We start from the raw sequence: 12208 nt of genomic DNA on the forward strand, positions 1-12208 counted from the left end.
ATTCACCAATTACCCCTGACCTGGCAGCTGTCGCACTTCGAGCGCTCAATGAGAGCTTCAACGCAATCTTCGAGCAGTTCGTTCAGATCTCCGTTCTGGCCACTTTTGCATGTAGATCCAACACTTTAGATGCCATGAACATTCCCTATGAGGGAGTCCAGTCAAGACTTCAGGTTCTTCCTCTTTATGGCAAAGACCTTTTCGCAGGGAAGTTCATGGAAATGATGGAGTCTGAAGTAAAACGTATTGACACAACACATAAACTTAGCTCCCGTGACCTTCTACCGGTGGCTCCTCCTTGCCAATCTCGTCCCGATGATCGCCGGGCTTGGCCCTTCAGACCCCTACGGCAGAAGAGTTATGGTTCCTTTCGCCCCTTTCGTCAACCCAGTCACCAGACAAATCATGGCCATCCATCCTCCTCTCGGCCTACCAAGCCACCCCAGAGGGGCTTCAAAGAAAGAACTACCGAGCCGCGCTACCCCCGACCCCCAGGGGGTAGGCGTCGTTGACTATTCAGATTTGCCTCTGCCTGCCGATCTCAGACCTGTCGGTGGGCAACTTCAACTCTTCGCAGGGTCTTGGGAGAAAGTCACATCGGACAGCTGGGTGCTCGCAACCATTCGCTATGGATATGCCCTCGAATTCACGAGCACCCCTCCATCTGTATCTATCCTCCGTCCGACTCCAGTTCCTACTGACAAAAATAAATGACAGGCACTGGAGTCCGAGATAGACTCTCTCCTTTGGAAAAGTGCTGTCCGCCAGGTTCCCATATCTCAAGCAAACAAAGGCTTCATCTCAACGTTCTTCCTCACTCTAAAGAAAGAACTCAAAAGCTGGCAACCTATTATCAACCTCAAACCTCTAAACCACTTTATCCGCCCGAAGAAATTCTGCATGGAGACCCTTCGGACGGTCACCCAATCTGTACAGGTTCCATGCTGGGCCTCTTCCATAGACTTGAAAGATGCCTACCTCCACATTCCGATTCACCCTGAAAGCTATGAATACCCATGCTTCCTGTACAACGGGGGCCTCTTCAAATTCACGGCTCTCCCCTTTAGCCTCTCCACTTCACCAGGAGTGTTCTCGAGGGTCGCAAAGATCGTCGCTGCTCACCTTCAAAAGCGGGACGTCATGCTGTTCCAGTACCTTGGACGACTGGCTGATCGTCGGCATATCGTTCAACCAAGCAGAGGTTTCTACCCACCTTACTTGAGACATCACAAATCGGCTGGGCTTCATCATCAACCACGAGAAGTTGAATCTTGCCCCAACTCAATACCCAACATATCTAGGGGCATCTATCGACCTTCAACGAGGCATAATCCTATCGACGACCGAACGCATCGACAATTTTTTCGACAGCGTGAAAGTCTTTTCTACCAAGCGGTCTGCTCCGGCCCACGCCTAGCTCCGTTTCCTAGGCTTGATGGCCAGCATGGTTGACCTTATTCTCCTCTGCAGACTGTACATGCAACCACTGCAACTTCATCTCTTAGCGCTCTGCAGGCCCAAATGGCACTCAATCAATCTCCAGGTCCCCATATCAGACTTCATCCGCCCCCCATCTTCAGTGTTGGTTAGTGATGGAGCACCTTCTCTCGGAGTTCCCTTCCCCAAGGTGAACCCGGAAATAACCATAACATCGGATGCTTCTCATCTGGGCTGGGGAGCCTCCCTACCACCGCTTGAAGCATCGGGAACATGGGACCTCCAGCTCCAAGGGAATCACATCAATATTCTGGAACTTCAGGCCATATTCAATGCACTGAAAGCTTTCTGTCCAAGCATTACAGGCAAACGAGTCCTCATCCGCTCAGACAACTCCACAGTGGTGTCATACATCAACCACCAGGGAGGCACACATTCTCCCCGTCTATGCCTCCTGACGAGACAGATATTCCTTTGGGCCCAGGATTATGGCATCCACCTCCAGGCAACTCATTTCCTGGTGTTGACAACTCCACAGCAGATGCTCTCTCTCGGGGAAAGGTACGCCCTATGGAGTGGACATTGCAAGCCAGTGTAGTCAAACAGAATCTTCGCCGAAATAGAGAAACCGAACATCAATCTTTTCCCCTCAGCAGAGAATGCCCAATTGCAGGTGTTCTGCACCAGGTTTTACCACCCGCAAGCCTGGGCAACGAATGCTCTTCAAATCAATTCGGAAGGGATGTCGGCCTATACCTTCCCTCCAATATCCCTAATACTGGCAGTTCTCTCCAAGATCGAAAGGGAACGCTGCTGCGTCCTTCTCATCACCCCCTTTTTGCCACGCCAGCCATGGTTCCCTCGTTTGACAAGACTTCTCATCCAGGTACCAGTGATCCTTCCCGACAGACCGGATCTGCTACATCAGCCGAAGTCAGGCGTGCTTCACCCTCATCAGGCGTCACTACACCTGACCTGTTGGCTATTGTCAAACAGTCCTTCAGATCAGCAGGAATTTCTGATGAAGCTGCCTAAATGGCCTCGAAGAGTCGACGTCAGTCTACACGCGACATCTATGACTCCAGATTACGACATTGTACTTTGTGGTGTTCAGAGCAAGGTTTCTGTGACCTCTGTAGCTGACTTCTTCATGCACCTGTCAGATCTCCAGGTTTCAACTATCCGTAACTACTGGTCAGCAATTGCGGTTATACACAATGGCTTTCCAGATGGTTTGACTGTGTCCGACAATACTGCTCTTAAACATCTATTCCGGGAGATGTTTCTTGAGCGTCCCCAACTAAGAGACTAATTCCTTCATGGGACTTGTCAGCTGTCCTCCAACTGTTGGTTGGCTGGTCCTCCCTTTGAGCCTCTCGGCGACGCATTGTTGATTAACTTATCAGTGAAACCGGCATTCCTGCTGGCAGTTACTACCTCATGGCGCGGCAGTGAACTGAAGGCATTGTCCATCTCAGATGGTCACACCTAGTGGGAACCTCGTGGTGTTTGCCTCATGCCAATGCTAGGGTTTCTGACCTAGAACCAATCAATTTCCTTCCATCCTCCTGACATTTTTGTACCAGACATAACCAAACACACTGGGACTCCCGATGACAAACCATGGTGCCCAGTGCGGACTCTTAAATGGTACCTAGCTAAAACCAAAAAACTCAGAGGTACAACTTCACAGCTGTGACCAGAGACACTATAGCCAGATGGGCAGTTCAGCCATCAAGTTTGCTAACCCAGATTGGCCGAACTCTGTGGACAATGAAACACAATACCTCATCAGGGCTCATGATATCCGAGCAGTTTCCACATCTTGGGTCTACTTCAGGGGTATACCAATGGAGGAAATATGTAAGGCAGCATGCTGGAAGACCCCATCTACCTTCACCACATGCTACCGCACCGATGTTCTACAAAAGGACTCCGCACATGGCAGAGCGGTCCTAACATTGGCCACATCAATACAGAAGGGTTCCTCATTGAAGTGGCCCACCCCTAGAACGACATAACAACTCCATTATGTGGTGAGTCTGCAATAAATTTGGACAATTTTTTACTCCTCTGTCATTCTCATTATGTAGTGCATCCTCGCCGCACCCCCCCTCCAAGGGCTCGGTGCTATTCTGCATATTTAGCGACTGTTTGGGGTAGGTTGAAAGCAGAAACCTCCTCCCCCACAGAAATGGGGGCGAGGTCTGCTCTGGAATACCTACCCCAAACAGTTGGCTCCCTCCCATCTTTCCCCACTTTTGGCTCAGATGGTTTTAATATCGGAAAAGGACGAACATGGCGGCCATTCCACTGTGCGTCATGGGACATGAGGGCACACTACGGTTGATCAGAAGATTTAGCAAATTGAATCAGACACAAAGGAATTTGCATATTTAGTGACTGTTTAGGGTAGGTATTCAATAGGAGACCTCACCCACATTTCTGGTGGGGGAGGAAATTGCATGTAGATACCGGTACCCAGACATTGACAAAGGAGAATATGGTAATAGCATGTAGATACCGGTACCCAGACACCGACAAAGGAGAATATGGTAATTGCATGTAGATACCGGTACCCAGACACCGACAAAGAAGAATATGGTAATAGCATGTAGATACCGGTACCCAGACACCGACAAAGGAGAATATGGTAATTGCATGTAGATACCGGTACCCAGACAACGACAAAGGAGAATATGGTAATTGCATGTAGATACCGGTACCCAGACTCCGACAAAGGAGAATATGGTAATTGCATGTAGATACCGGTACCCAGACACCGACAAAGAAGAATATGGTAATTGCATGCAGATACTGGTACCCAGACACCGACAAAGGAGAATATGGTAATTGCATGCACATGTAGATACCAGTACCCATAGCCCGCAAGACCTTGTTGTGTTAAAGTAGAGTACATTACAGATCCCTAATGAGGCAATCATCATAACTGACCTACTGGTAAATTCTATCCAAGTAACAAGCTACATGTATTCAATTAAATCATGACAAGGGTGTTTGGTGTGATGGAACTTGTGAATTGAATCATGATTATATGTCGTTCACTGAAATGTACTGTTATTTGCAGCTATCAAAAAGTAATTGACAAAATTATCATTAAAAACGTACAGTACTTCATTTAAAGATGGTTACAGGACCAAATTTTCTGTTAAATCATTTGTGGCTTGCTATCATTTGAAGAAAACCATGGAAAGAAGGCCATTTCCAAGAATGTGTTCTAAGATTCATTTGTCAAAAAAACATTATGATTCAATGAAGCATGCACAAGTGATGGCATGTGGCATACATGTACATGTGCGCAGGTATTACCATACAATTTGTTGGTTCAGAGTGCAACACCACCCAGCTATAGTGCACTTAGTGAAAATGTGTTCTTTTGGGATGCTGAAGTCAGGTGCAGTTCAAAACTTGACTATGCAACTTTTGATTTGAAATCAAGATCCTAGAAAACTGTGGGGTTTTCAAATCCACGGTATTCATGGAGCTAAGACTTTAGTTGCTTAGACACCCTTCTTTGCAGTTTGAGCAATTTATTGCTTCAAACAAACATGATGTACAAATGACAAATGATGAACTGTACCTTTGAATACAAGGCTGAATCTTGGGGGAGGGGTGTGGAGAATACAATCCTAACATACTGTACTCTTTAATAATATCAATGCCACATATTTTTTGTCCCAAACGACTTGAAACAATTATGTCAAATGTTGTTCATTTCTTTGTCATTTAAAAGAGTGTCACCTGAACATTTTTTGTCTTCTGTAGATCCATCTCTTTCACCCCCTGATCAAAGGCACACTGATGTTCTTAAGACAAACTTTGGACATGCCAAGTTCAGACCGTAAGTATTGTTTTACCGGGATGATGGTAACCTTTGGGGATGTGTATACAGGGAAGGTCAGATTTTCAGCTGACATGATATACGCAATAGTGTGTCAGCGTGTACTGAGTCCAACAGACACAAAAAGAGTTAACCACAAACACAAAATGCACTGACTCCTGCATAACAAAGACGGCTGACGTCGTAATCCTATCTGCTGAGTATAAACTTACACAGGCTACATGCAGACCTGAGAACAGTCAGGGCTCTGTTAACTGGCACTGTCGCTGTCATAGTTTCGGATTTATTGAAAGTTTTTTAGCTTGGCTGCAGTTCAACAAGTCTTCAAATTCCAGGAAAATGTGGTCCATAGTTTACCTTACATGTATATGTAAAAGATGTCATAAAATTATTTTCAAAGATGAACTTTTTATATGGCCTTACAGGGTTGTCGAAAATACAATGTACTACGACTGCAGCACTATTGTTTGTTTGGTGTATCTAGATTCGGATCGCTCCAAAAGTTCCTAGTCGGGCACCGAAAATAATCCAGTGAGAAATAAATTTTCAGTCAACACAACTAGTACATTTTTTATGACCAAGCATTTTGTAAATTAAAAAACACTAGTACATGTACATGTAGTTTATGTATAACCAAATGAATAGAATCAAAACAGGGTTCAACCTTAATGCTGGACCACTAGTCAAATTCTAGTCAAGGCGGCCCCCACGGCAGCGATCCAGACATTCACACAAAAGTTGCCATACTCAAGTTCAGTGTGTAAAAAATCATGAAAATAAATTCGCTTTGATGTTTCATGGTGATTTTTCCTGTTCGTTTTTGACTGTGGAGCTGGAAAATCTACCACGTTCAACAGAGATCACTCTGATTGCAACAAAAGCTAAACAGCTGAAATCATACCAAAAAGAACAGAAATTAGCCCTCAAATTAAAACAGGTTTCCTGTGAAGAAAAGCGTGGGCCCAGATATTACTACGAGCCTTGATGCGCCAGTAGTGTCACCAAGGCGAGAAAAATGTTAGCATAAAAGGACGGACAATTTCCAGACAGATTTCCTCTGCTTGTGCATTGCCAGCAACAACCACCTTCTACTGGTAGCTGTTTATACATGTATCATATCAGGTTTAGAGAATTCCAGAAATGACACCTGGAACCAGTCCGGCAGAACGAATGCTAAACCTCTTGAAATCACTCTGCTGTAAACCATCTGTATCTTCAGTTTGGCTAATGCTATCGTCCACATGCCACTGCTGACAAGTTAATGACAACCAATGATATCAGTACACACATAGAAGAGTTGAGCTTCATAAATATGCATGTTGTATGACGTACGTTGAGGACTGTAGTGGGAGATGTATGTATATGCAGTTCTACTGTTCAATTTTATTATTGGTTGGGATGAAAGTACTGGGGCACTTGTGATTTTGTGATATCCAGTGAGCGCGTTGTACTTGTACAGTGCACGTACATGTACTGGTGCAGTTACCTTCCTCGTTTTATTTCACCAAGCCATGATAGCACTCACGTGCACTGCGCAAGGAAAGTTGTGCAGCAGAAAAAGTCAGGTTGAAATTTACTGAAGTTTCAGGTTTTTAATTTACTGGAATTCTGGTACATGAGCTGAATTTCTCCAATTTGAAAATTCATCTCTTTAGAAAACCACCTTGTTACGATGGCTCTGGCTGAGAAATGGATTCCTCGCATGGTTACTTTTATTCGTGAAGAACAAGGAAAAGTGTCGTCACTTCAGTCGATCCCAAGCTTAAATTTGGAAAATAATGCTTTTCCAAACACATTAAAGTGGACTACATACCCATTTCACTGGATTTTGAAACTAATTATTGAACTAAAGAAAGTTTATGATCTAGAACTAAGAAAACAGCTGCATCACGATACTTCCTCACCTCTTCCAGTCATCTTGTTGGCCGCACTACATGATTTCACTCTTCACTTAAGCAGTGTTGTGTGTTTTCATTACACAATGCACAAAGCCAGAGCCATAGCTTTGTGTGAGCAGTTGCTCACTGCATGTTGTCGGTGACCTCTGTTGTCTGCGGTCACAAGTCCATCGAGATAATGAGGTCTGGGTATCTTATTGTGCATTAAACCAGCAATGCCCGCAAAAAATCGCAAAGCATGTATTGAACAGCGTGTCAGGATCACTGTTCATGTTTTCGTGTAGGTGAAAATTCTGACTTGTACTGTATGTTGTGGCCACAAAGTGATCAGAGGAATATCCTTAAATAAGTTTCACAATGCCATATAAAGCAAATAATTGTGTTGTATATTTTCTTTTCAGCATGCAGTGGAAAATAATTCACTCAGTGTTGGCCAGAAGAGATCAGTGTGTCATCATGGCAACAGGTACACATAAAAATTCACAAACTGTGGTAGTACCTATCCCATCTAGTCCTGTGCACTAAAGGAACTTGTTGAGCCAGGTTTCTGTTTTTGTTAAATATCAGGTACCTGGGGCCGGTTTCACAAAACTCATCGCTTCCGGCGAGTTCCCACTCCTGACTGATCTTAGTTCTAGATGGGTACCTTTAAACACCAACTTCAAGCAAGATGCATAAAAAATTACCAACTGAGTGGCTGTTTCATGTTTGATTTTATTTGTTGACAAAACAGTCGGATAGTACTGTGCATGAACTTTTGGTAGAAAAAACTTATCCTTTTTAATTAATTCACACCTACATTTAGGTAGTTCTACACAAAGAGGTGTGGGAATTCAGCTTTTCTGCTGATTGTAGCATTTTGTTTCCATTTAACTCTGAATTTCAACTTTTTTGTACACCTGCTCTGTACAAAAAAGCACATGGTCCAATCGTTTTATATGCAGGACCACGGACAGAACAGTTATGTAAGGTTTAGATACATAAGCAATGGAGAGTCAGCTCTCTAACATTGAACTAATTACTCTAGGCAGGGGGTTAAGTCTTATTCCTACACCTTGCAAACCCACATGCACAGGGTTAGCCATCCTTTGCCATTTCTGATCTTTCTTCGGAAAACAGATTACAGTTGAAGGTGGCAGGGAGAGTAGGGCACTTGCACTTGCACCTGTTCCGACTGCCCTCCACCTGGAATCCCCAGCTTACCTTCAACATGAATGGAGAATAATAAATTGAAGGTACTTAAGAGGAATTATCCAGATCGAAAATCCATTAAAGGCATTAGGCAAAGGCATTTTAACATTAAAAGGCAGAACACATTGCTTTGGTCTGTCTAAAGAACAAAACAAACATGTCATAAACCATTCCAATGAGGCCGTGGTATTTATGTCTTGAACAGACAAGACCACATATACATACCGGTACATGTACATGAGGGGCTACAATTATCAGATCTACATTACGAAAACATTGATACAGATTTGACCTGGGAAACTGCACAAAATCTCTCTCAAGCCATTCACAGATTGTAAAAGGACAGAGTAATATCCAATAAAGTTGAATTCCTTAGTCATGACAACTACCGGGTATGACAGAACACCTTGCCTCTTCCTCTTACTAAAAGTTCACAATTAAGAAGCACCTGAAGGAACGGGGTTTGTGGGAGGATTGTTAATCAAAGGTTGCAAAGATCTGACTCAATCAATTTCAAAAAACTACTTCTTGCTTCCAATTGCCAAACAGTAATGGACTTAAACACACGATTCTTGGCATGTACTTGGGGAAACTAAAGAATGTGATAGTGAAACAGACTTGCTCACACTGTCTGTTAGAACTTAACATACAATGTACATCAAAATATAACTGAGTTAAACAACAGGTTTTCAGACAGAAAGTGGTGTGGTAATGGGAAGGGAATACAGTCCCGAAATATGTGACATAGCTCTTTTCAGAAAAAGAAAAAAGTGGTTATCCTCCCGCCCAATCCTTCAGTTGTGAGTTACATGAGATATGGACGTTTTAATAATATTTGATGGTAATGAAGATCAAGCCAGTTCACTCATCCATACTCGACCAAATTCACCAAATGCTCAAGTTCATGTCAGAGATCTCAAACAACTGAGTCATCATCCTCGATCTTTTCTTGCACCAAATGAAGGAAACATTCCTGTGGCCAAACAGCTCCATTTTCATTTCGTCTGACCATAGAAATGATGACCACAAACTTTGATCCTTGTCTTAATGCCCGTTCCCCCAGCGGGACACGGCTCCGGATCATGTCCTGGATCGTGGTGGCTCTGTCCCGGCTAACTCCCCCGTTAGTCTGGTCTGAGCATTTGGCATTCACCCCCAGTCCTGTCTCCCTACTACCAGTGCCTACTGTCACCAGTCAACACACCGGGATGGCTCCACACCTCCCGGGCCAGCTACAATGACCGCCACATGCCATGAACTACAGCTGTCAGACAAACTTCTAAGCATTTCACTCAGGCATGACTTGGAAGTTACAATGCCTTTGGTCAATGGGCCGTTTTCGGAGGCGGCCCATTCAGAGGCACCACCTAATATAACTGTGGGCTCTTCACGGACCACCTTTACAGCTACAGAACTGCATAATCGCTGTTCTTGAATGCTACTCATCACTGCGGCTCCTGGCTGCCAGCTAGGGCAATCTGACGAGGGTGTTTCTGTCTCAGCTCTCTGGCGGCTCGGCGCGCTTCGACCTTTCAAGACCTGCATTCCAGACATGCTGCTGATGTTCCGGGTTTTTAGGTTCTTCCTTTGGGTTCTACGACTGGATCACAGCACATAAGAAGCGTAAATGCAAGAAATCCTGCTCCACACCTAGGCAAGATATTTCTTCACTGGGTTTGATGACGGCAGTCCGCTCTCTCGGAGGCGCTGTCCACTTTAGCCAGTCGCTATTAGTCAATCTCCACTCCCCTGGCGACTGCCTCGGATCCGGATGCCCTGTGTGAGCATCTCCTTCCGGATTCTCACCCGGATTTGTAGCCGACTCGGCTCCCGACTTTAGATTTAGTTTCATCTCTGGCTTCACACCTGGCTCTGTCGGTCTGTCTAATACATGACAGCACCCATTTACACATGTAATTTTTTGATTGAATTTGCGCTTACTAAATTCATTCAATAGTTATAATAATAATAATTCTTCAACTTAACCAGGTTCTACTTACAACTCACATTTAGCTCCACCCCAATGCCTCTGCTTTGATCTGTCCAGTTTTGGGGACATTCAGGCATGCAGGAGCTACATGTACACTCTATTGGGCTGCCTTACGTGATTTGCTCGTGCAGCCCCTAGTGATTGTGAGTCTGGGTCATGTGTACTAAACCCTGACCGTGGCTTGAACATTTGCTTATAGGCCTATAGCTACACTAAGCATCAAACATCTGCTCTCCTGGCACCACTTTACCTTTTTGTTGAGCTGTCCTGGTGAATAAAAGGTGATACGATCAGCCTACCGTGTGTGTTTTATTCTGTCCATAGGTCTTGTGTTTATTAACCCCTTGACAATGGGAACTTTTTTCTGAAAGCTGATTCCGAGAATTCCAGCCTCGCTTGGCCATGAAGGCCACCTGCCAAACCGCAAATGCTCTGCACGCTTTGAATTACACAGTGAAAAGGCTCATTGTTCGGTGGCATGTGGCTCTACTCACGCTTCCACATTCCCGTTGCCTCTTTTCAAAGCAGGGACTATTGTGAAGCTGGTGATCGTGATGCAGATTCGGCCTTTTCATTTCTTGGCAACACACAAAGGCCAATCACCATATATACAAGAGCCAGGGTCTGCCTTCTTTCACAGTGTTCGCTCGAGCGTGGGCCGAGAATAATAGCTAAAAAGTGGGCTAAGGATCTCAATTTTTACGGCGGCTCTTACCGTCATCCGTCGCGAAGAGATTAATGCCTGCAGTAGATGTCATCACCCTACTTGCAGACCCATCGAGCCCTCTGATGTCTGAAACTTTGTCATTGGAGGCACTCAGGCGTGTAACGATCAACCGTGATTTCCGGACAGGCCCCTTCTGTCTCTGACCAATGATCATGCCATTCAATTCAGCGTCCACGCCTCAACTGTCCTAATTTAATGAATTTCTTATTCTCGTGAATTCTACATGCTTATCTCATCTAACAATTCCCGACTCTCCATATATTCTCCCGCTTGACCTGGCCACTCCCCACATTGCCTTCCGGACATGAGTTTTTCTATACTGGGTGTCCAAAGTTTATATACTGTGACTGTTATGAAGTCTGACAAAATTGTGCCTACTGTCCACGCTCACTTTTTTAACGGTTTGCCACAGTTGACTTTTCAGACTGCACTCCACGTAATCAAAAAGAAAAGGCAGACTTGGCAAGTATTTGTTGATTTCACCGTTTATCCACTCACGATCTCTATTCCAGCGAGTAAAGGGAAATGTGTTCATGCTTCGATGTAGGACAAAAGTATTTGGTTATGGAGGTCTTCCATCTTTGGACACTCCTTACCTGCAGTTTTTCTGTTCTTGCAATGCATACAGAATGATTTTAAGTAGAAAATCTACCATTGCTTAGATTGTTCTGTTCTTGTTTTAAGTCCATAACGTATTAAAACTTGAGTAACATGCTCTGAACAGGCTGAGCAACCCAAAAAGTGATTTTGGCCCACAAAACTTGGAAATCTACATGAAGAATCTTTCGTCTTCCAGTATACGTTGGAGGGTGGTTTCGCAACATCTTGCACCAAGTTTGGTGACATTTCATGCTTCTCACTTATTTTAGGTCCAAAAAGGTAAAATTCACCATTATGCTCAATGTAGGCTGAAGAACCCCAAAAAGTGTTTTTTTGCCCATAACATTTGGAAATCTAGCTGAAGGGTCTTTGAAGAAAATGGCATCAATGTGTGGGGGTTTTGAGGAAACCAGAGTTTGAGCTCAGTGATGAAAAAAGGAGGCACCTTGAGTAACGTGACCTTTTGGGGAGGAAACCGTGTTGGAAGACAATACCACCTCTGT

The 12208-nt window shown here is 44.4% G+C and overlaps 1 protein-coding gene across 2 annotated transcripts in view; it reads left to right on the forward strand.

The window, feature by feature from the left end:
- Nucleotides 1-12208, forward strand: part of wrn (WRN RecQ like helicase) — a 133755-nt gene that overhangs the window by 18359 nt on the left and 103188 nt on the right. The window contains exons 5-6 of one of the 2 annotated variants that reach the window (XM_087149197.1): nucleotides 5224-5299; nucleotides 7599-7663. In XM_087149197.1, coding sequence (XP_087005323.1) covers nucleotides 5224-5299; nucleotides 7599-7663 — 141 coding nt within the window. The remainder of the gene's footprint in view (nucleotides 1-5223; nucleotides 5300-7598; nucleotides 7664-12208) is intronic. The other variant, XM_087149198.1, reaches the window with a different exon arrangement.

The sequence above is a fragment of the Acanthaster planci genome, linkage group LG19, assembly GCF_054643075.1.
Source record: "Acanthaster planci isolate LZ-2023a linkage group LG19, COTS_SCS, whole genome shotgun sequence".
NCBI classification, from domain to species: Eukaryota; Metazoa; Echinodermata; class Asteroidea; order Valvatida; family Acanthasteridae; genus Acanthaster; species Acanthaster planci.